This window comes from Arvicanthis niloticus, chromosome 3, assembly GCF_011762505.2.
Source record: "Arvicanthis niloticus isolate mArvNil1 chromosome 3, mArvNil1.pat.X, whole genome shotgun sequence".
Classification (NCBI taxonomy): domain Eukaryota; kingdom Metazoa; phylum Chordata; class Mammalia; order Rodentia; family Muridae; genus Arvicanthis; species Arvicanthis niloticus.
In genome coordinates, this window is record NC_047660.1 from 118,027,830 (window position 1) to 118,053,151 (window position 25,322).

Below are 25,322 nucleotides of genomic sequence, written 5' to 3' on the forward strand. Positions count from 1 at the left end.
GGGGAACAGTCACATTATGGTTCCATCAAAAGACATGACACAATACAGCTATTAAAAAGACATTTACTAGCCCGGTGGTGGTGGCACACACCTTTAATCCCAGCACTTGGGAGGCAGAGGCAGGCAGATTTCTGAGTTTGAGGCCAGCCTGGTCTACAGAGTGAGTTCCAGGACAGCCAGGGCTACACAGAGAAACCCTGTCTCGAAAAACCAAAAAAAAAAAAAAAAAAAAAAAAAAAAAAAAAAAAAAAAGACATTTACTAAGGATTTTAACAGTGGAGGTTTGGTCATTGCTAAGTGGGGGAAAGATAACAGAGAACTGTATCTGCAGTATGTTTTCAACTAACTTCTATCTTTTCCTCTTATACTCTCTTCTTTGTCATATAGTACTTTTCTCCCCCTGTTAGAGGGTAAATGAGAATTGTTTATTTTGCCTTTGTTCTTTTCAAAACCCTGAACAATGTATAGTCCTTTTTTATAACCATAAAGTTCAATAAATGTTTCAAAGTTGTCTACATTATAGCAAATGTATTTTGAATCTAAAACCCTGCACTAACAATGGGAACAAGACATTTGTAACTAATTTAGGTATAGAATAGAGAGTCTTTCAGAAAAAGTTGAGGTAAAAAACAGAATACTGGAAAGATCGCACAGTGTTTCTCAGTGGGGTGATCAGTGAAGACTGCTGTTGAAAGAGCACTCTTGTTCCGTTGTCTCTCTTTTCTTTTCCTTTTATAATTAATTTTTCTCTAAGAAACGGTCTCATGATAGAGCCTAGGTAGGCCTGGAACTTGTTGTGTAGCCCAGGTTAGCTTTGAGCTAGTAGACTTGACTACAACCAATCTGTCCTGAATGTTCCTCATCTTATCTGAGCTAGTGATCTTCCTACCTGGGCCTCTGGAGTGCTGGGCTTATAGGCATGTGTTGCCACCACATCTAGCTAAAAGCTCTTGTTTTCTTTAAGATGAATGGGTTTAGGTGTTAGGTTAACAGCTCTCTTCCCTTCCCCCTTGTTTACAGCTAAGAAATAAGGGACTGAGGACTGTGTAAACATTTGAAGAGCTCGTCATTAGGACCAACAAAACCAAGCTAGATAGAGGCCAGTACCACCCTCACTACAAGTATCCAAAGCTTGTGTGTATTGAATATTTATCAGAGAACAGATGTACTGTGATCTCAGTATATAGCCCTTTCAAAAGATTTTAAATCAGGTCATGCATTTACATGTTTACAAAGCAGGCGGAGACATCGATACTACTAAACTAGTTTCAGAAGCTCTGATTTCAACCTAGAAAAGATTAGTAATGTAGGCCTAGTTTTTAGAGTTCTTCTTTTCTAGACAGTGTTCCCAGGGGCTTCAGGCTGCGGTTGCTCCTTCTCCTTCCGCTATGACTGGTCCCCTCTTCTATTTCACATCACCCTCACCCACACCCTCAGAACAGCACCAAAACTGTTTGTCTTCACAGTGGCTCCTGGCCATTTGCTGGCTTGCATCATAGCCAATGTTTGCTTCTTGGAAGAAAAGGTATAGAAGAATACCTAGCAAGGAATTGCTGTCTTCGTTTTAATTTTTCGTTCAGAGCTGATGTGATACATGGGTCCTAAGGAGCCACACTGTGTGCTAGCTTCAAGTGCAAAGCAAATAATTCAGAGGACTTAGTAACAAGTGCAATGAAGTGGTTGTCAGTAGCAAAGTCCATATACAATTTGCTCCTATCTCATTGGTACATGTAGGTAAAAACAAATACTAACGAACAGCTTACTTTCCTGCAAACTATGCAGTAAAAACATGATTTGATCAGGAGCATCACTGGCAGATGAGTTATGAGCAAAAATTAAAGTGAACATAGAGAGGCTCTGTTATTTATTTATTTATTATTTATTGTTGAGATAGGGTCTCCCTACATAGTCCTCAATGTCCTGGGACTTTGTATGTCCCAGGCTGGGCTTGGACTCATAGAGATCCTCCTGCTTCTGCCAGCCATATTCTGGAATTGAAGGTGTGCACCACTATGCCCAGCTGAGAGGCCATTTTGTTGAGATGTCAAGCATACTGCTTTTTTATTAACATTTTTGTTTGTTAATTTTAGCTTGGTCTCAATTTAGATTCCCTAGTTATGCACAACATTCACGAGTGAGGCAGGGGCTTATTTATATTTAGCTATCTTGAGTAGAGTAACCAGTTTATAATTCAGTATAAACTAAAGCTGCCTTGTTCTGTATTATCCAGTATACTTATAGATAATTAGCTAATTGGGAAATGGGTAGACACACACTTTACTATGTGGTCTGTAGGTATAGTAATAACCTCGAACAAGACACACAGTCTTGTCTTTAGAAAACTTACCATTTGTTAGGGAAGACAGAGAGGCCTCTTTAAAGTAATGTCTGACCTGATTATGGAGACAGTCAGGATGCTGTAGGGGAATATAAGGGTAGTTTCAAATGGGCCTAGGAAGTCAGGGGAAAGCTCAGAAGTCAGCACAGACCTGAAGGCTTAGATGCAGCTGCTCGGGGTGGGGCACTTTGGGAGGGACAGTGCTGGTAAAGAGGTTAAGGATGGTGGCAGTGAAAAAAATACAGCTTCCAGGGAGATTCTAATTCCTATAAATTCTTTATGACCGGAGACAGAATGAGATTGTGGTAGGAATGTAGAGGAAATTTAAGAACTAAGGACTGGAAGGAAAGTGATGTGAGCTCTTCTGAGTAATGTTTATCCAGAAGGCAGCAGGGGTTTGATTTCAGAAAGCCCACTTGGGTGACAGAATTAGAGAAGATGACTTGTGGTGGTGACTGGACTGCAGAGGTAGAAATACAGACAGTGGGAAGATTTTGCAGAGGCAGAGGTCGTAGGGCTTGCTAATTTGTATTGGTCGCTAGTGACTCAGCTAGAAATGCCAGAGTGGATATTCATCTTTATTAGGAGACGATGTCCTTTGCCCTGTAGTGAATGTTTGGAGGAGGCAGGCTGGAGGGTAAGATGAGGAGTTGGTTGTACATTGTAGGAATTAGGGCACATATAAAAGGCAGTTACATGTGCCATCTATCTTTGGAGATGGAGAAGTTCTCCATATGCCACGTGGATTGTAGCTAAAGCTATGGACATGGAGAAGGTCCTTAGGGAAGATGGAAGAGATGCTAGGTAAGAGTACGGGGATTTTATCATCTGAACACAGGAACAGGAGAGAGGAGCATCCATGGACAAAGGAGAAAGGGCAGAGGTGGCAGTGGATTCGTGAGCATCACACAGAGTTGGTATTTGTAAGTTGCACTGCTGCTGGCCAGTCAGACCTATTGTAAGACAGTTCCTAGATTTTCATCTAGAGTCATCCAGTGACCTCTGCATGTAAAGTTCCGTCTGGGGCAGAACCTCATTGCTTCTTGGAGAGTGAATGGAGTAGTAAAAGTAGAGCCTGAAGGGGTGAAGGTCAACACTTGTCTAGAAACTTAGATGAGAAAGAAAGGAGGGAAATGTATCCCAGATCTAGAAAAGCTTACGAAGCATATAGGGCCTTATTTATAGTTCTTGTTGAGGACAGCTTTTCTTTTTTGTTTTTATTTAAAAAGCTTTTTACATGCAGTATATTTTTGATCATCTTTTTTTCCTCCCAACTCCTCCCAGATTTTCCTTATTTCTCTGCCCACCTCACTTCAAGCTTGTGCTGTCTTCCCTGTCCCTGTCTTTCTCACTCAACCCATAAATCAGAAAATAACAACAAAAAACCTAGTAAGATAAAAATATCAAACCAAACCAAACAGTGCATGATAACAAACACACTTTATGTTAGCTAGCTCCTCCTGCGTGTGGGGCCTGCCCTACAGTGTGGTTGACACCCCCAGTGATGCTCCATTTGAGGAAACTGATTTTCCCTTTTTACATCATCTACCAAGTACACATAGCTGTTTGGTTAGAGGTGAGATTTTGTGTCCACTTCCCCTGTGCACATCTTGTGCACCTGTCACAGTCTCTGTTGTGTCTGGAAATATTTCCTTGGAGTCATCCACCACTCTGGGTCTTACAGTCATCCTGCCTTTTCTTCCACAGATCTCTGAGCCTAGATGAGAGGGTTTTGATGAAGACATCCCATCTAGGGATGACTGCTGTAAGATCTCTCCTCTCTGCCTACTGTCCAGGTTTGGGTCTCTGTGTCAATTCCGCCCTACTGCAAATGGAAGCTCTGCTGTGTCTGGAGTGATGCGCTGATCTGGACCTGTCCGAGCTGTTCTGTTAAATCCTGCAGAGCGTGTACCACTGAACCCTGCCAGGTCAAGGCCACTGAGAAGCAGGTGCAGAGCAGCCCCTGCTGCCTTTAACTACAGAAGGAATGCTTGAGTACAGTAACACTTTCTATCCAAGCTTCCTAAGCAGATCCCCATCCCCATCCTTTCTGTAGTTGGTGAGAGTAAAAGAGAAGATCAAAGAGAAAGTAGTAATTTTTTCCTGGTAGTAGATACCCAGGGCATCCTGTACCCTGCTTGGGGTTCATAAAGAATAGCATTCTGTTGTTTGATTTGCATCCCCAAACCACCTTTGAAAGTACGACAGGAATCTTGATTTGCCCTGTATGTTGACAAATTTAGCTCAAGTTCAGGCTCAAGAAAATTGCCCCAAATGATACTCTGGGAACAGTGCATAGAAAACTGAGACCCACGCCTTCAACTTTAGATTTTATAGCCCAAGTAGGTACCCTTCACTAGAGGCTTATGTGTGGTTTCTGTTTTTTTGTTGTTGGGTGGCAGTGTTAAAACCAGCATATTATCTTAGTAAATTTCAAATAAGACTGAAAGTTATTAATCTTGTTTTGTTTGAACTTCATATATACATAATACTAACTTCGAGATAGCTTTAAAATGAGTCTATTTATTTAAACATGTTTTAATAGTTAAATTATGTTTGAGTTATCTATAGTAGCATCCAGTTTGAAAATCTTTCTAATTCTCTTGGCAGAAACATTTGTTTGCAATTTCTTATAAGCAAACATTTTTACAAATGTTTCTATTTATTGGCACAATGAAGTATGATTTCTTAGGGAAACAGTAAGAGGTTTGGGCAGTTGGGACGAAACATTTCTAAAAGCACTTGTTTAAGTGAAGTTACAGTTATTATACCCTTACTGATGTTCTGAGTAACATGTCCAAGGTCACAAAGAGAATTGAGGCTAGTTCTTTAGTAGAGAACAACTCTTTATTCTGTTTGTTCAGGGATTTCTCATATACCACTCCCTTGGAGAATTTACAATGACACAGAAAGATTGTAGAAGCGATTCATGTTTAATCAACCATTTTCCTGGTTGTATTGATAAGTATAACAATTATCAGGTAACTCCTTGGGTCATGGGATTAACAAATAAAACAATACAAAATAAATATTAGTTACAGTTGCTGGTGTTTGATCCTGAAATTTGAAACACCATGCATATGAAATGTTGGCGTATTATTTAGGGTCATTAATTGGCTTTGAATTGCATATGGGACTATGCATTTAGTGTTGATTTTAATCAGGCCATATTACCCCGGACAAATAACTTCATTTATTTAAGGTTCCATTTCCTTGTAAAGTGGAAATAATAATGATATCTGCTCCTAAATGACTCATTGGGAGGATTTAACAACTCAGTACTCACAAGGAGCTTAACATAATGCCTGCCTGTAATAAGTATTAAGTGATATGAACTATTTATAATTTGTCACTGGTCTTAAGAATTAGAGGAACTATGCTTTACTTTTCTGCATTTATTAAGCCCATCTTTTACCTTTAACGTAAGTCCATCCATATTGAAAGGGACTTCTACAGAATATTCTCAACCTTTTTTTTTTTTTCTGTTTTGAAACAGGGTTTCTTTGTGTAGTCTTGGCTGTCCTGGAAGTATCTCTGTAGACCAAGCTGTCCTTGAACTCACTGAGACCCACTTGCCTTTGCCTCCTGAGATTAAAGGCATGTGTCACCACTGCCAGGCTCTCTGCACAACATTTGTAAAGGATTTAGTAAGTGGTGGGCAGAACTCTCTGATGATGGGCAGCTGTTTAAGTGTTAGCTCTCATAGGTCTATCACTCAGTGCCAGATCAGACCAGCCGAATGTCATTCAGTCAGAGCCCTAGAATTTATACATTACACCCTTGGGATTTGTTGTTTGTTGGGATCAGGATCTGTGGAGTCTGTTTGGTCTCAAACTTACCATGTATGTTGTGGAGGCTGGCCTTAAACTTCTGACCTCCTATACCATGGTGCCATTCCTGCAGAATTATTCTGGGAAAACCCATTTCACATTAATGGTAATGGTCCATAATGCAGTTAATTTAAAGGGCTAGGGAGCTGGCTCACTGGTTAGCAGTAGATAAAGCTCTTCCTCTGAGTTTAAGTGCTAGTACCCATCTCAGGCAGCTTACAACTGCCTGCACCCCTAGCCGCTGGGGGATCTGATGCCTCTGGCCTCCATAGGCATCTGTACTCACATACATGTACCCACACAGAAAACACCCACACCCTACACACATTCACCACACTCACAATTATAAATAAAAATAATCTTAAAAAAATAGCTCCTACTACTCTTAGTGTTTAAAACTTTTCCTCTGACCTCTATAACAGGCAGAGGATTTTCTGGCCTCCACATTGTCCAGTTAAGGTCTTTCTGTTGTTTGTCCTTATCTTTTCTTATCTTTGAAGTCAAAGTTTGTCTGCCTGTGCTTGCTTCCTGACTAAATTGGTTAGAGGGAGATTGGTAGCCAAGGTCACTGTCAGATTAAGTCCTAAGGAGAAAGGAGGCTCATGGATGCAGCCTGTCACTGCTGAATATGTAACACTTTAGATAGTGGTGAAGCACCGTTTGCTGAGACCTGATTACTGGCTTGGAACTCTTGAGAAAACATTTAACAAAGACCTACACTTGCTTTTTAGCAGATTCAAATATAACAAAAGGAAAGGGAAAAAAAAAGTTAAGTACTTCTCAGAATATTCTTCCTAAGCACCCAGAAGCTGGTGGCTTGGTAATATTTTCAAATTCTATTTTGTTTGTTTGTGTGTGTGTGTTTATATTTGTTTCCTCCCTATGTGTATATAATTCTCATTTTCTGATCTGTGTCTAGTCACTAATGACACTGTCTGTCTGTTTCCCCCAGTTGTTGAGCCCTCCAAGGGTAGATCTGTGTTTTACATCTCCATGGTCTAAAGTAGCACTCGAGCACTGAATCCATCCTTTTAGATTTTTCTGAGAAATTATATAAACATTATCTACATCTGTGCTTCTCAGCTATAAGGTAGTTTGGGGCAGACGTAGCAGGATTTCTGTTTCACAGAGATGGCCCAGAGGCCTTGTATCAATCAGCCTGACTTTCTGGATGTCATTCAGTTGGGAATGGGAGTGTAGAACAGAGCCTTTCCCTGGGGTCCACGGTTCGTGTTGTGCTCCTTGCTGTATTTGTCCAGCCTTGCGAGCTGGGTGGCTCAGGGCTTGGATTCAGTCTACTTACAGTTCTGCCGCTGTGGCACCTATGAGCTTTAAGGTGATTTAAAAGGTTGAATTTGGGTGGCCCACAGGACTTGGTAATTAGACAAGGATTTCAGAACTTCTTTGTCTTCCCCATGGGCCAATAGATGAGTCATGTGGCTTCTTTCATCATGGCTGAAACAATCCTTTCTCCTCTCTCCGCTGAGATCGTTCTAAGTATTTATTAAAAGGCTCACCAAGCACTTTATAAACCATAGTCTAAACTCTGCATGTGTAAAATGAGTATTTTCAGTAAAACCATGTAATTTCCCCCACAGGTTAACTGAATTTTGAGGCACTATGTAAAAAAAAAAAATGAAAGAAACTTCAGCTTATATTTGGCAATACTTCCAACCCCATTTGTGTTCAGAGGATTCTAAATAGTTCTGTGAGCTGATGATAATCTTTAGGTCTGAAGGCTCTTCCCTAGCCCTTTGGGGTATGAGGCACATGGGGCCAAACACACTACCTCTGTGTTCGGTTTGTTGTTGCCATATGTCACACTTTCAGCCGTTGGGGGTGCTGTGGCCTCTAGGTACACCTTGTAATTATTCCATATTATAGTTAGGGGCTGACTTCAGCAACATGGGCTTTGGCTGTTTGTGGGGCTGGGAATTGAACTTAGGGCCTCTTGCATGCTAGGCAAGTGCTCTACCACTGAGCGACATCCCTGGCTCTCCTTTTCCGTTTCCTTTTGAGGCAGAGTCTCATCAATAGGTGTGTGGACAGGCCTTTAACTCACTAGCTTCCTGGTTCAACCTCTATAGCTAGGGTAGCAGTCCTGCAGGGCAAGGCGGGCCACCATGTTTTTTTCTGTGATGGAAGCTGTCATTTTTCACCTCCATCTCAGGATGAACGGAACGGAATTGGAGCGACTCATTCGCTTGATCTTTAGTCACTGTTCCCTGCAGTGGAGGCAGGGGAGATAGGAAACACCAAGTCTGCAGGTTTAGACATTTGCATAACTGAAATCTGATTGTCTGTTTTGTTTTTAAGAGCTGGGCATGCTAGGACACTGGTGGTTATCTGAAGATAGACTTTCTAATCAGGTGGCTGACATAGAGGGCAATAATGTTGCTGCCTTTGGTAGCAGAGCAGTCTGAGATTTGAAGTCTTGTGTGCTTATATTTATCTAGATTATTGGGAAAATGTCTTATGACATCATATGTTTCAAGATTTTGCAGGTGGAAAATGATAAACAAGTGCAGAGATGAACTGAAAAGTATTTGGGATTGATTGCTGGAGGTATTTCAAAAGGGCATCTCAGTGCTAGCATTAGAAAGGGAACTTAGAGTCACACTGAAAAAGACTAGCTAAATCACTGAGAGAGAGAGAGAGAGAGAGAGAGAGAGAGAGAGAGAGAGAGAGAGAGTGTGTGTGTGTGTGTGTGTGTTGGGTCATCACAGAATAGTTCTGCAATGGTGCCTTTATTTCTATCCAAGCTCTTAGTGATGTCTTTACCTGACATTTACCATGTTTCAGTGTCGAGGAAGCTTTCTCTGCTTGGGTGTAATGTAAAACTTAGATAAGCATGAAGTTTTAGAAAATAAGCAATATTTTAGTAAAGTAAGCTTATATTCAAATTCATTTTACCAGGTAAAAAAATGCTAATATAAAATGTAAAAGCTTTAAAAACAATCTGGTGTTTTAGAGAGTAAGTCAAATGCACATTACTCAGTGGCTCTCACAAAGTGACCGTCTCACAGAGGTCGTTACATTACTCAGTGGTATCACACTGTGGCCATCATAAAGTCACCATCATACAGTGACCATTACATGGTACAGTCAAGGTACTTGATGTTGTTGAGACCTCATTTGAAAATGAATATCATAACACACATAGTATATGTTACATTGTGAGGCTTAGAGACATAAAGTGCCATGCAACATTGCTAGCATAAAATAAGATGATAAATTCTCCTTCTCCTCATCGGCCAAAAAAACCACACAGTAGATGATGTAGAAGAGGCACCAGAGATGTAGGAGAGGTACCGTGGCAGTTTAAAGAGCCGTTTAGGGATCAAGGAAGGCATTTATAAGAGGTGGCAGGTGAGTGGCACTTGAAGAGTTGATAGAAATGTAATGGGTAGAAGTTGGCAGAGGTAGCTTAGTAATGATCACCAGCAAAGGCTTGGAGTTTGAAAAGCATAAAAATTTAATCAGTGGTGTTTTTGTTCCAAGCAAAAGAGGTGTGTAAAGAAGGGAAGTGCAAAACTGGAAAAGCAAACTGAGCCAAGGATACAGAAACCTTGAATGTCAGGTTAAAGGGTTTTCCTACAGCAGTGCCCAGTTCATAGTGGACGCTCAGCTAATATTACAGATTAAACAACTGAGTATGGTTTTAGATACATTGAATATAGTTTTGCCATGAGTGGACTAGGTAGAAATGTCCTACACTTAGCTGGGAATATAGGACCAGAGGTCAGTCTGTGTTTGAGAATGAAGGCAGAAGTTTGAAATTGCAAGCATACTTAAATTGATTGTGTAGCTGGAGTCAGTGAAGACAACTCCAGTAGTGCCTATATTTGCTGAGGAGACCCAGAAGGGGAGGAAGAGGGTATTGGCCGAGACTAAGTGAGCAGAAATAAGAGGGAAGTAAAGAGTGCATTAGTTATATTATTGCTGTGACCAAATACTATTAAGTGATATAAAGATGGAAGGATTGTTTTTGTTTGAGAGTATAGTCCATTATGAAGGGGACGTCATATCAGTAGGAGTGTGAAATGGGTGGTCACATTGCCCTTTCAGCCAGGAAATAGACATGAAGTCTAACATTCCTTTCACCTTCTCTTATTCTCTCTGGAACCCCAGCACATAGGATGGTGCTGCCCTTATTATGGTTATATTTTCCTGCCTCTCTGTAGACGCCATCAGACAGAACAAAAGGCCTGTTTCTTAAATTCATTCAAATTCACAGTTAAGATTAACCAAACCTGGGGCTGGAGAGATGCCTCAGTGGGTAAAGATACTTACAGCTAAACATGATGACCTGAATTTTATTCCCAGAACCCACATGGTAGAAGGAGAGAACTGACACATACACACAAAGAATAGATCTTAAAAGAATCAATACCACCAGGACATTTTGGGCGAAGCTTCCGTGGAGGACCAACACTGTCTAGGAGGGTGTGGGCTTTGACAGTAGTAGCAGCTAAGTAACAAGGAGGCCCCCAGAGGACTGTAGGACTTCCATGCATGTGGCCTTGTCCCAGGTTGTAAAGAAACAGTAGCAGATCCCCTCTCCTTTCTCTTCTTCCTCCTCTCTCTTCATCTCCTTCCTCTTTATGTTCTATGTCACTCGTGTTTATTGAGAGTTGGGTTTAGAGAATGTATTCAGAGACAGTGGTACCCAAACTGAATCTTCAGTCTTGAGTCCCATCACATACAGGACAGAAGCTCCCTTTACTGTTCATCTGCTTTCTATGATTTCATGACTGAATTTTATTTTGTTTCATATCTGTCAGTATGTCCCAGAATTTCTATGAGCATTTATTACTATACAAATACTTTGTATGAACCTAGTTATAAAAGTAACTTTTATTTGCCTGAAGTAGTTGTCATCTAGGAGGCTTACTGCTGAATAAGCTCACCCTTTCTAGTTCTTTCTGAATTCTGGCTGGCTGGTTCAACTTAGCTGTTCTGGCTCAAACTCCTCCCCAAACTGACTGATTCAATTAGGCTTCTCTTGGTTTCTGCCTGAATTGCTCTGTGTGCCCTCATACTAACTTGGACAATATATTCTAATCTTCTGGCTCCTTATTCTCCAGCTTCAACTGCCTTTGCTGCCCTGTACTGAACTTCATGAACTCACGAAGGAATTCAACTCCACTGCACTCACTCACTCACTCACTCACTCACTCAGCTGAGTCTCTAGAGCTCAAAAAATCTGCATGCCTCTGCCTTCTGCGTGCTGAGATTAAGGGCATATACCACCATGCCTGGACCTAAGTTTTTCTTTACTTGAACTTTGATACAGGCTGGCCTTGAACTCCAGCAGTTTGCCTCTGGCTCCCAAGATTAAAGGTGTGTCTTCCCAGATAGATCACTCAGACCTAGAAGGGCTCTGGGTGTGACCCCTTCCCAGAGCCATGTTGCCGGATTATAATTCCTCTACACTTAGTGCTCTTCTCACAACATAGCAGTCAGTTTGTATTGGAGTTTGGATATAATGAGGCTGTTTCATGTTCACCCCAAGCCTTTAAACATGGGGTTCTGCCTGAGTTCCAGGCCATATGTCTCATCTGAAAGCCACCCAGTGCCCTGATGTACTTACTGCTGCTGGCATGTATGATCCACCAGTGTATTTACATTGTCTTTGTGATAGAGCACCATAAAAAGTGACACACTTCATGGTTCAGAAATGTCCTTTTGTTGGTCAGGTTTTCTGATGGCTCCATTACATTGTCTAACTCAGAAAATTCCCAGTCAGCTCCAACTATAACCAAAATAGAGAGCATGTGAGAGCCCTGAGTACTGTCCACCACCCTTGTGGTCACACTGGCTCTCACTTTACAAATCAATGGCGGAAGCAGGTTGCCTAAGCTGTCTCTGCAGTTCTTCCCACTCCAGCACTCTTTACGCTCTGACGCATCACCTGGAGGAAGTTAGCACCTTTGTCAGGCAGCTCAGGCGCTCAGGCATGCATCCATCCCTCTTTGTGTTATTACTCATACCTGCTTCCACTTCTGTAGAAGAGGGCTGCTGGATTCCACAGCTTAGTTAGCTTTGCCCAGTGAGCATGCAAACAGCAGATTTCCTTGTTAGACAATAGCAACACAGTGATTCTTCATCCTGTTACCTCTTGATACATGCATAGGATTCTTTGGCTTGAGCTCTTAATTACCACAGTGACAAATGGGCCTCAATTTTTCTTCCTATATTCAATAGGAAAAACATTTGTTTTTATAGAAAAGGTATTGTGTACTGGGGATAGGAAGATGGCTCAGCTGTTAAGAGCACTTGCTGGTCTTCCAGAGGACTGGGCTTTGGTTCCCAGCATTATATGACAGCTTACAACCATCTGTAACTCCAGTTCCAGGAAATTCAGTGCTCTTTTCTGGCCTCTTTGGGTATCAGATATCCATGTGGTACATATATACAGGCAAAACACTCCATATGTGTATAAAAAAAGAATTTAAAAAATCTAAAAAAAATCCTGTCATTCACTGAATTTGAAAGACAAATAGTATTAAGTAGTTGGTTTTGATTTCTGACTTGGCCTTTGGTGACCTGATGAGTCTTTCCAGGGAGAGATTGGGAGTCTGGTTGATGGAGGGATGAGGCCTAGTGGAAGCTTCATGGTGGCTTGTGTTGTTAAAGGCATGCTGGAACAGCTCCCTAGTGAACAAGCACGCACAGTCATTTGCTATCAGTGACTTGAATGGCTCCAGGGAGCTGAGTAAGGCATCCAGAGTTTAAATGGTTTGCCACAGGCCACCCAGCAAGTGTGGGGTTGAGCCAGATTTAGAACAGAGTTCTAATTAGCTCTTGACTTCTAGCTTTGTGCTAAGGCTCACCACTCTGCACCCACACACTAGAGTTCACTTGTCAGAGGAAGGAACGCTTCAGGTTTGACCTGTCTGCATATGTTTAGTTAATTCAAAACCAAATGAGGTATAATAATTAATAATAATAATAGTAATAATAATAAATAGAGACTGAAGTCTACTCAAAGAAAGTAGAGTACAAGGAAAAGACAAATTCCAAAAAAAAGAGTAATTCTAGAAACAGGATCCCCTAAAGATAGCAATGTATTGTATGGGAGGGCGGAGGTACCGTGGCTGGCCATCAAGTTCCTCAGAGCTTACAATGGAATTTAAGAGAGTGGCTGGTCACTTTAACACAATACAGTAAAGCATGGTTGTAGTGAGAGCCTGTGTAAATGGGAAAGGTTCTCTAGCTTGGGCAGACTAAAGTAGAAGGTGATGGTCTAGGTGACGTAGATAGGCCTTGAGTGGCTACAAGTATTCAACATGTATCTCTCTCTCTCTGTGTGTGTGTGTGTGTGTGAAAGAGAGACAGAGAGACAGAGACAGACTTCTATATGCTTGAGCAAAAATGACCATACATTTCCAGGCTCCTAGAGCTTATTTCGGTGGGGAGAAGAAACACTAGGATTAAATAAGTAAGGAAATTAAATGAAAATATTAAAATACATCAGCTTCTTAAGGAAAAAGGTGATAAGGTTTATTCAGACATGTAGGCCCTGGTGATGGTACACACTTCTGGCATGACACGATGACAGTGGCACTTCCATTTTGTGTTATTCTTTCTCCAAACATGTAGCTCTGTCTAATCATTAAGAAAATATCAGAACAAACAAACAAACAGAAAGCCCACATAAAGGAGGTGGGAACTGGCTCAGTTGGTAGAGTGCATGCTGTACAAGTGTGAGGACCTGAGTTTGGATCCATAGCATCTACTGGCATGATTTAAAGATTGCTTCTTCAGCTTTGTAAAGCTCTGGATTTGATCCTTAAGTAAACACACACACACACACACCCTTACCTGCTAGGTTTGAAATGTTAGATAACAAAAGGAATACTGATTGTCTTAGGAACTTAATGTAATGTAATTGGTATCTCTTCTATAAAATGAGAATCTTGTACTTTATGTTCATTTGATTACATTAATTTTTCTTAGTCTCTGATATACAAGATGAAATTGGAAAAAAAATCCCATTTCAAATTTCAGAATTACTAAAACTAGTTACAGAATTCAAGAGACTGAGGCTTAACTTGAGACTCCGAAAGAGTAAACAAATCTAAACCTGTTTGCAGCTAGAAACATTGGAAACATTGTATGAAGTTCTATGCAATACATATTCCAACACACAGGAGTAGTCAAGTTCATAGTTACCACCTCTTTATAAGAGAAGCTGGCCAGTTTTTATGATCTATATATACCATTGATATAGCTAAAGGAAAGATTTTGGTCTGAGGGTACAGCTCAGTTGGTAGCCTGGCATGCTCAAAGCCTTGGGTTTAATCCCCAGCACCACCTAAAATCAAGTGGGGTGGTGGATACCTAAAACCCCAGTTAGGAGGTGGAGGCAGGGAGTCAACAGTCAGGGTATTTTCTGTTTTGTAGTGGGGTTGAGGTCAGCTTGGTAAATAGGTAAGTAAAGTTTGTGTATATTAGTCTATTTTACATATATTAAACAACTTAACTTAGTTAAGTGCTGTTGATTTAAATATATTGGTTTAATGGCCTAGCAGCTGAAAATTAATTGATTAGTCATAACGTTTTTGAAAAAAAATAGAAAGCATGTCTCTCTGCCTTTTCAGCATGTATAATGGTATTACTAATTGATAGCTTTACCTACTTATAAACAGTAAAGAGGAAAAAGATGTTGTCTAATTTTATCCCTTCTTTTGTTAAAGACACACAGGTATATGTGACTTCTGGGTGCTTGAAATGCAGCCAGTGTGACTGAATTTAAATAGTCGTATATGGTTGCTGTTTACTGTATTGGAGTATATCATTATCAAGATCTGTTCTAATTATACCCAAATGGAGGGCTAGCATTTTCCAGAGACAGTGGGTTAGTACTCACGTAGATTCTCTCTGTTCAGGTCGAGCCATGAAGTTTGGTATCCCAGGTCCACAGGGAAGAAATGATCTAAAACCTGCTACTTGGGCTATATTTTTGCCATAGGCTTTTGTCTGGATCCCCACTGAGTCATGAGCTTATAATCCCCTGGCTTTTAATCCTAGGCAGTATAGTCTCCTGTACTCTGAGGCCAACATGGAAGCCAGGGGGTTGGCACTTGAAACCGTTTCCAGGAAAACTGGAGAATTCTGAGGGCAAGACTCATCATTAGGCTTTATTTGTAATCACCCAAGGAAGCACAAGCAGTGATGTTAACATTCAGGTATAGTCAAAGGACAGTCTCCCTCTCCGCTTCTCCCTGCACCTTCACAGCCAGCAGACCGTGAGTGATTCTAAGTGTTTTGAAAGCACTCATGACTTTTAGGCCGATTGCAATATAGGCCCAGGCACAGAATCTCTGGTGTCTTTCGCTTACTATTTTAGGTCAGCAGATCAGAGGTTTTTTGCCAGGGCAGTCTTTTTACAGCTGCTCTCAAAGGCTTCTCTGTGTGAATAAAAGCTGTTGGCCTTATTTCCCATTATCAGGTGTTCCACGCTGCTCTGCTTAAGTTCTCATACAAAATAAAGAGTCATGTGTATTCCTGATACACAATAGGAAGTTTGTATAGGTGGTGTTGTACCCCTGTGTGCATGGCTGCCATAGAAGAGGCATAAAAATGGGAATGTGGTTGGGCAGACTTGTGCACTACAGAACACAGTAAACCATGTGCCAATGTTGTCTTGTTTGTTTTCTTCCAGGAAATTGAGGATTGGCGATACATTGCTTTGGCAAACACTGCCCTGCTGTCTTCACTGAGATCTCTAAGAACAAGCTCCCTGTACTCCTGTGCTTGGCTTTCTCTAGGCAGCCAGATGAAGATTGCTTCCTCTTGTTTCCACAGTTGGATTGCTGAACCACCGCTCTCTGTTGGCTGAATGTTCGTGACACCTTTTCCTGAAGCAATTTAGAAGCTTGGAGCTTGTGTCATGGAAGCTTTAGAAGTAGATGACATCAGCCCCGCCCTCGAGGTCACTGAGGACTTCTTTAGTACTTTTGACAGTAAGCTGGAAAAGGCTGTGCAACAAGCAGAGGTTTATGGGATCCAGGAAGTCCCTGAACTGGTGGGGCATGAAGTACTTGGTAACATAACAGACAATGGTGCTTTAAGAACTGTTGCTTCCCTGGGCAAGGGGACAATGATTTGGGACCACTGTAAGAGCAGGCTACTAGAAACCAAACGTCAAAATGTCTTCCCTGCCAAAGAACATCTTATGGTCCAGAGAGGGACAGCCCCAGATAATCTTTCCTGGATGGAACAGAAGGAAGCGTCAACCTTTAACTTTTTCAACATTTGTCAGCGTCGGAGGGACAGACCTCGTTCTGTGAATGACTTATTGGATGAGACAACAACTTTCAAGCCAGGACATGCTCGGTCAAGGTCTGATGTTACCCATGTAGACTGGCGGGTAGTCCTTAGCACCATGCCTTTGCAGCAGCAGCAGCAGCAGCAGCAGCAGCAGCAGCAGCAGCAGCAGCAGCAGCAGCAGGTGTCCCTTCAAGGCCTTCACTTTCCCAGGCCGTCTTTTCTGTTGTCTTCACCCAATAAGGTTGAAGATGCTCAAGGAAATACAGGTATATTTTACATCAGACTTCTAATGAACAACTGTTGATTTCTCTTTGTCTATGTTACATCTGCTGCCTCTCCAATACTCAACATATGGCTTTTCCTTCTCCCATACTTTAGTATCTTTGTTTCAAATTGGCTCTCTTTTTATCGTCTGAAGAAGTATTTAGTGAAATTATGACTATGGTTAAGTCTCCCTTTCTAATCTTCTATGTTAGAATATTCTTTATTATTATCAAATCATAATTTTTACTTTTTAACACAGGGGTTATAAACATGAAAATGCAGGATGTGGGGAAGGGGATGACACAGGAGCATAGGTGTTCAGGGGGAGTACAGATATCTTTCAGAACAGGGTATCAGCTGGGTGAAGGTTCAGGGGTCAGGTCACTATGACTCTGCCTATGATTCACTTGTCCTTATCTAATTTGGTACTATCCGCCAAGGCTGCCTATTTACAAGGTCTATGACTACTCAGGCTGGTAGATTTCTACAAAAGCTGCCTGTTTACAATAGTTTATAGACATCTGTTTCAGTGTTTTTCCATAGAGACCCAAGACCTTGTGTTAGCAGGCATGTAAGTCAGGCCTATTGCTGATTTTAGGCTTATGGCTGATTTTAGACCTTCAGTGTATAAGCAGGGCTGCCCCTGACATCTCCTCCCTTCTCTAAGTATAGAAGGGCCGTGGCGAATGTTAGAATATTCTTATACCTAAAATAGTATTTTCCTTTGAATACTTCATGATACTGCTTATTTGTATCAGCTGTTTATCAAATTACACATTGGACTTTATTAATCTTGCTCTGTGCGTGTATGCATGTGTGTAGACGTACTTTCATCTAGATGAAAGCATCAGGCATCAATGAAGTTTTGGAAACTTACTCAAAATGAGGGACAGTGAATGTCCAATGGAAATGTTTCTTACTCCATATACACGTGAGTGGCAGTGACACTAAGAGGACACAAGGAAGAGAAGGCACCATAGCCTGGCTGCCTTCAGAAAAAAATCATAGAAGATGATAGTCAAAATCAGTGTGAGCAAAGGTAAAACTGGTGGGGTGTAGCTCACTTGTAGAACACCTGCTTAGCAGGAAAGGCCCGAAGTTCAATCCCAGCCTGGGAGAAAACTAAAATGAGAATGCAGGGAATAGTGAGTGTGACCCACCACAGGAGAGCCTTTGGAATGTAATTATGGCAATTCAGGTTTCTGCCCACGATGAGCCACACTTCATATACAACACAGAGTCACCCTTTAAGACACTTCTTCCCTGCCATACCCATAACTTGCCACTTCTCATCTTTCCTTCTAGACCAGTGGTCCTCAACCTTCCTAATGCTACGACCCTTTCATACAGTTCCTTGTGTTGTGACCCTAACTATAAAAAAACTGTAGTTGCTACTTCATAACTGTAATTTTGCTACTGCTATAAATTGTAATGTAAGTATCTGATATGCAGGATATCTGATGTACAACTCCCAGAGGGGTCACAGCCCACAGCTTAAGAATTGCTGTTCTAGATTCTCACAGATCTTCAAGAACAGCTAGCAGGGTTATAACTTAGAAACAGAAGGAAAGGCGAGTTTCCTTATAAAGCAAGGACATGGTGACTGATCAGATACTAGGGAGACAGCACATTGCTAGGATCCCTGGGCCTGGAAGAACTGGCAGCTTTGTGTTGATCTGCTGCATCATGTAGTAGGTAAACTCTTCAACTAGCAAGTGACGGCAGTAGATGTCTGTTAGAATTCACACGGGGTTTTGTCGGTAAGTCATCGTAACCATTTGTGGATCTTGGCAGGACCCAGATGCAGAGGCTGTCATATTTCTAACTTTATTTTTCCAGTGTGTTCTGATACTAAATCCAGGAGTTGGGCATCCTTGAGTTCTCTAATGCACTGGTCTTTCCCTTTGAGTACCTGACAAGCAATGGTTGTTACTCTTTTTATTTTACTTTTTTTTTTTCCAAGATAGGGTTTCTTTGTGTACCACTGGCTGTCCTTGAACTCTCTCTGTATACCAGGGTAGCCTTGAACTCAGAGAGATCTGCCTGAGTTCTGGGTTTAAAGGCATGTACCACCACTCTTGGCTTGTAATTTAAAATTCTGAATACTAATTTATAGTGAAATATAAGATTTTGCAAAGGATATTATAACACATGAGCTTTGTGAGATTAGAATAACACATCTTAGCCACACTGCTTGGTCATTGCAACAGGAGTAGGCAAACTCGGGCAAACATGGTGGTTATCTCACACCCATGTCACACCCTTTTTGACAAGCTTTGGGGAGCAGGCAAGATGTGTCATGATTTTATAGCTTAGCAGGTGAAGAGCAGGGCTCAGCAAGGGCCCAGTGCTGAGTCTGGGAATAGAAATGTATTCTGATTTGTGGCTGATTATCCATTCTGAGCAGTATACAATTCTCATGTAGGTGTATGAGAGCTGTTGGGAATTGACCAATGGATTTGTAGGCACAGAAGTCAGCCAGTTTGCTCCTGGGGTCAAGGCTGTCTCTCGGGGTGAGTTCCTAGTGGCAGAGCCACCCACAGCACAACAGATACTGGGAAGGCAGTGAGGTATGAGCTGACCTTTGGGGCCTTGACACAGATTTTCACTGTCTTATTTTAGAAGCTTGTGAATGTGTTTTGAGACTACATTGCCTCAGACATAGGCAGTCCAGGGCTGACTTTCAAAAGGAATGTTGGCTGATCTAGTGAAGAAAGGATGCTTCAGGGGTCCAGCCATAGGATGTAGCTTGAATTCAGTACAATGTGCATTGTCTGAAAATGATTGGTTAATAATGATAAACAGGTACAGATGTGAGGCACAGTGGCAATAGCTATTGTAAGGAATTCAGAATATGTGGTAGAGTCCGAAGCTTCATTAGGAGCAGTATTTTACTAACATTCCCGTGTCCGCTGTCCCTGGGCAGCAGGACCACTCTGAGGGCTTTGACTCCACTGTGAGAATGTCTGACTTCGAGCCCTAGCACTGATGTTAGTTGCATAAAGACATGCTCTTAACTAACATAGATGAGTGTCTGTACTTAATGTTTGTCCCCTCTGCATCACTGTCACACTACTCCCTGAGGAACAGGACACTCATAGGCATGAAGGAATTCCCCAGAGGATAAAGGAGATAGAGCCCTGCCACCACAGAATGAAGTCCAGACATACACATCTTAAGGTAAAACATCTAATGACCATGTGGGTGTCAGATATGTTTTTAGATATGAGTGATAGATTATATACACACACACACACTTGCACCTACATCTGTTTTATCTTTTATGTTTGTTTAGTAGATTGCATGCACACACACTTGTACCTGTACCTGTTTAGAGGTTTTCTGTGTGTTTAACAGATTGCATGCGGAGATGCACATGGTAGATGAACATGCAACTGTCTAGAAAACGTATTCAAGTGAGTCTTTTCCAAGCTCTACTCCTGACTCACCATACAGATCTGGAAAAAGCTTGTATTGTCTCTTTATAAACTTACCAAGACAGATTAAATTATCTCTGCAGTCCTTCCCAGCCCTAAAAGTATCATTCTAGGATGAGCTTGAATGGATTCTGACTCAGGGTGATATGGGAACTAATTGCTATATTCAGATCAATAATTAAAGATCATAACTGAAGCAAAAGTATGGTTAGAATGTTTTCACAAGTGAGAGATGTCTGTATAACTTGTAAGTCTACTGCTGTATGAACTGCAGTGGTAACTTTTTAAATGAAAAAAAAAAATTAAAGGAATCTTTTATAGTCACTGTAGAGCCCTGAAACTCAACCAACTACCAGAATGGAGCTCACTCTCCTCCCTGACTGTGTCACATTTTCATCTGCTGGGCAAGGGCAGTGGTCAGCTGGGCTTTTGTTTCTGTAGGTGCCGCTCTGGTGACCTGGCATGCTCCTGGGCCTATGGTTTCTTGTTCTGAGTACTTTAGGAGAAGGTATCAAGCAGAGATTTTCTTTACAGCTAGACAAGCCACTGCAGTCTAGTCCTTTATCCCGAGCTTTGCTAGTGTTTCAGTTCCCTTTTCCCATCTCTCACTTAAAAAAAAAAAAAAAAAGACAAATTTGGGACTTGTACTAAAATGACTGCTTTTTCAATTATGCTGTTTCTCAAAAGCCTTGGAGCCAAGAGAGATGGAAATATTCATGTGGGTTTAGAATAAGTGAGGTCACCAGGACACAGTGTCTTGTGAATTTGTGATTCACCCTCTCACAGATTAGTCAGTACAAAGAAGTTGCTAAAATAGGTCACAGGAAGTTGATTGTGTATGGTCACAATTTCCACTGGGTAATGATCCCATTTTGGCCATAACAGCCCGTATTCCAATTCCTAACACCGCTGTAAGAGACCCCGTGAAAATGGAGTGTTTGAGGGTCTTTGTGGGTGTTCTCTTAGTGCATTTTATTCTCTTTTGACTAGAAAACCTACAGTTATTAATTTTTCAAACTGCTAGAGTTATCTTTCTAAAGCACAGGTCTTTTGTGCTACTGTGTTTATAGAAATGAACTGTATGGGGCTGGAGAGATGGCTCAGAGGTTAAGAGTACTGGCTGCTCTTGCAGAGGACCCAGGCTCGGTTCCCAGCACCCATACAGTGATTTACAGCTACCTGTAACTCCTGTTCCAGGAGATCTGATGTCCTCTCTGACCTCTACAGGGACCACACCTACACAGTAAACAGGCATATATGTAGGCAAGGATTCATACAATAAAAATAAAAGTATAAAATTGAAACAAACAAAGCACGGCTCACCCTCACTTGTGAAGCTGCATGAACTTTATGAAGCATTGGGAATCTTTTCAGCCTTATCATGTTGTGTTGTTCTGTCGAAGCTTCTTGGCATGGTTCAGTGGACCTTGTACTTTCCGGTCCCTGGCTTTTGCCCAAGCTGTGTCTTCATAATGGAGATGCTCCTTGTCCTTTTTGCTTTACATAAGTCCTTCATTGTCTTTCAAGGGCCAACTCAAATGACATATTGTTCCTCAGGCTTTTTCAGGGTTTTTTTTTTTTTTTTTTTTTTTTTTTTCCTCTCTTCAGTACTCTGTGTTTTTTTTTTTTTTCTTCCAAGCACACTTTATTCTATTGTATATTATAGTTAATTGCTTTCTATCAGCCTTTTATCTTAGACCAGAAGCCCTTTAAAAATGTGAACCATGTTGTAGAAAACTTTGTAGTGGACCAAGTGTGAGCACATGGAAAGTTGAGTTCTGTGTATGTGTATGTGTATGTGTGAGAGAAAATGTATGTGAGTGTGTATGTGTGTATGAGTGCACATGTGTGTATGAATCTATAAATATGTGTGACTATGGGTGATTGTGTGTGTGTATATGTGTGTGTGTGTGTGTGTGTGTGTGTGTGTGTGTGAGTGTGTGTGTGTACATGTGGACACCACAGAGCCCCATTAGATGTCTTCCTTTATTACTCTTTCTGAGGTAGGGTTTCTTTCTTATCCTGGGCTCTTGCTTATTCTGCTGGGCTGGCTAGCCAGCAAGCTCCTGGGACCAACCCTTCTATCTCAGCTTCTCCAGAGCTGGTGTTACAGGCACCTGCTGCCATACCTGGCTATTTGCATTGGTATTAAGGATTGAAGTCCGGTCTTCATGCTTCTTCCATGACAAGCACTTTACCATCTGAGCCATTTCCCTGTCCCTTGTTAGGCTGAAGTCTAAGCATTAGCACTTAAGAAAATCAGGACAGGTAATGATTTGGTGTGTTCTTCCTTGGGAGAGACTGTTTGTCCTTCTCCCTGCATTCCTTAGTTGCCTGTAGGCTTGAGCTTTCTCTGTCCACTTTAGTGTGTCTGTTGATCTTGTTCAGCTCATGTTTAGGCAGTAATATTGGCAAGACTTTACGGGTATAGTTTCTGACATTACTAGCCTTAAAAACATACAAGTATGTTATACAGACTGAACAGGTTGTGTTTTTATATTTACAGATATGTATACACATATATAAATGTAACAATAGTTAATGAAAAAGAGGCCATGAATTTGAAAGGAAGCAAGGAATGGTATAAGGGAAGGCTTGGAAGAATGAAAAGAAAAGAGAAAGTGATATAATTATATGATAATCTCCAAAAATAAAAGAGATAATTTAAATAAAATCAGAGCAGAATAGCTATATTTTTTCTCCTGAAATGGAAGTGGCTTTTGTTCCCCATCCTTACCTTTAGCTTGTTGAATAAAACTTATTAATATTCATAGTAAGAGGGTTAATTTTGTATCCAGTCCCCTGCTAAGAAGTGTTCATTCATTATCTTATTTCATAGTTACAGTAGTTTAATATACTGGGTAATGTTGACCTGATTCTACAAGTGGGAATGGGGACTTAGGTGACCCCAGAGAGGTCATGCAACTGCTACATTACACTACCCCATGGCTAAAGATGGCCAGGACTCATTTGCTCCACCACAGATAAAACTGTTGATTTAGTTTGAAGTTCTGGAGAGTAGAGTTCTACTCTCAACTTGCCCTCTTTGTAACGTAATCCTTGCCACGTCATTTTGCTTCCTGGGACCTCTTTGCAGTCTTAAATCAGAATGTTTTCAAAAGCCGATGAATGGTGGCATAGCTTGTCATTGTAAAGCCATTAAATTAACATTTTTTCCTTCTCATCAATTACTGAACACTTGGCTAATGCCAGATAGCAGTGCTTAGCAAAAGTCCCAGAGAGGGCACTCCCCGGGGTTTTCTCTTTTTGCTCTTATCCTCAGTGTATTAATGATGTCTCTTTTCTCTGCTCTTTGGTATCACATGCCTCCAGCAGCTCAAAGGCTTGTCAAACTCAGAAGCAGGAGACAGCAGTTCTTTTGGGTCTCTTTCCCTGAGGCTCCCAATGGCACTCCAGGCTCAGACTAGATGGCATGTCCAAGTTCAAGGCAATTTCTAGTGAAGGACAATAGAGTATTACAAGTATAGGTTATGACTATTTCCTTGTCCTAGAGAGGCCATGTCCCTTGAGCATATACCTGATCAAAACTGGGCTCTCCTGGAGAAGCATTTCACAGGTTTTGCCTTAGCTGTCTCTTATATTTCTATGATTCTCTAAGTTATACAAAGATATGGTAATGGAATACCATTGTCTTAACGTCTAAGTAAGGGAGTTTAAGTTTATTTTCTTTAGATCATAGAAACAGAGCAGAAAGCTCACTGTGGCACTTAATGACATAAAAGTTTATATTTGAGATTGTTTGCTAGGTTAAAAAGTTAGGTTTGTGATCTTCTAGTCAAGTTTACCTCAGAAAAAGAGACATTGACCAGGACTTGATTGCCTGTGGTACTACTGCTTACCACAAAAATAACTCATAGGCTCATAGTTTTCTTAGAGCCTATGCAGGTCTTTTCCTCTAGGTTTATGGGGAAGAACAAATAAGATTCCTTTTACTCCTTAGGAAGGCTCTCCAGTGTAACTGTAAGGAATATTATTTGATATTCATAGTTATGAAATATTTATTACTTGAAATTCATAATTTGATAAGCATAATCATTTGATGCTGGCACCAAATAATCTTTTCTAACAGAATAAGTTTATTCAGAAAAGTCTGTGGGGACAACAGCAGGATATCCAAGAGGAAGTGAGGATCCAGTACTGATAGAGTAGCAGAAGCCAGGGACCTGGGACCAGAGCAATGACTCATTGCAACGAACATGTTCAAGTAAAGCTGTGTGGATAAAAGGATGTAGTGTGGGGCACACCACAGCTTCCACAACTAGGTTTTGTGTGTGTTCTTATTATTTATTATTTTGTTTTATTTTGGAGGGGAGGCTGAAGGGGAGGATTGGATACAAAGGGATGGGAAGATGAGTAAGATAGGGGTGTATGATGTGAAATTCATAAAGAATTGATAAAAAGTTAAAACATAAAAAGAAACTGATGGGGCTGTTGAGATGGCTCAGCGGTTAAGAGCACTGACTGCTATTCTGGAGGTCATGAGTTAGAATCCCAGCAACTACATGGTGGCTCACAACCATCCATAATGAGATCTGATGCCCTCTTATAGGGTGTCTGAAGACAGCTACAGTGTACTTACATATAATAAATAAATAAAAACCTTTGGGCCAGAACAAGAGGGAGAAGGGAAAGGGGGGGGGGGAAGGAAACTGAAGGGAAAAACCCCAGGAAGAGTGTGTGGGGTAGTTGTCTGTGTTATGCTGGGCAGAAGTATACTGGTACCACAGCACATGGTTAGCATGGTTCATATGCTTCATGGGGAGTGCAGGATGAGTGCAGTCTTGTTAGTTTCACTTCTCCCCTGTGCTGATATAAAGAGAGCAAAGCTTTAAATTAGTTCAAAGTATTTTCTCTAGCCTCTACTTTGAACACAATAGAAAACTATAACATGAAACGAATTAGAGAGTTGTCAGCTGTGTTTTGTTTTGTTGTTGTTGGTCCCCCCTCCCCTCCCCCACCCCCCCCACCGAGACAGAGTTTCTCTGTTAGCCTTGGCTGTCCTGGAACTCACTCTGTAGACCAGGCTGGCCTTGAACTCAGAAATCCACCTGCCTCTGCCTCCCAAGTGCTGGAATTAAAGGCGTGCGCCACCACTGCCTGGCGTCAACTGTGTTTTGTGAGCTAAAATTGCAAAGAAACGAGTAATGTTAGTGA

At 41.3% G+C, this 25,322-nt stretch overlaps 1 protein-coding gene across 11 annotated transcripts in view; it reads left to right on the forward strand.

The window, feature by feature from the left end:
• The window catches only part of Plekhm3 (pleckstrin homology domain containing M3), a 190,504-nt gene that overhangs the window by 29,632 nt on the left and 135,550 nt on the right, over positions 1 to 25,322 (forward strand). For 6 of the 11 annotated variants that reach the window (XM_076931778.1, XM_076931776.1, XM_034498822.2 and 3 more), the window contains exon 2: positions 15,839 to 16,712. In XM_076931778.1, the coding sequence (XP_076787893.1) occupies positions 16,067 to 16,712 (646 nt within the window). In that variant the 5' untranslated portion in view covers positions 15,839 to 16,066. The other 5 variants (XM_076931773.1, XM_076931774.1, XM_076931772.1 and 2 more) reach the window with 3 other exon arrangements.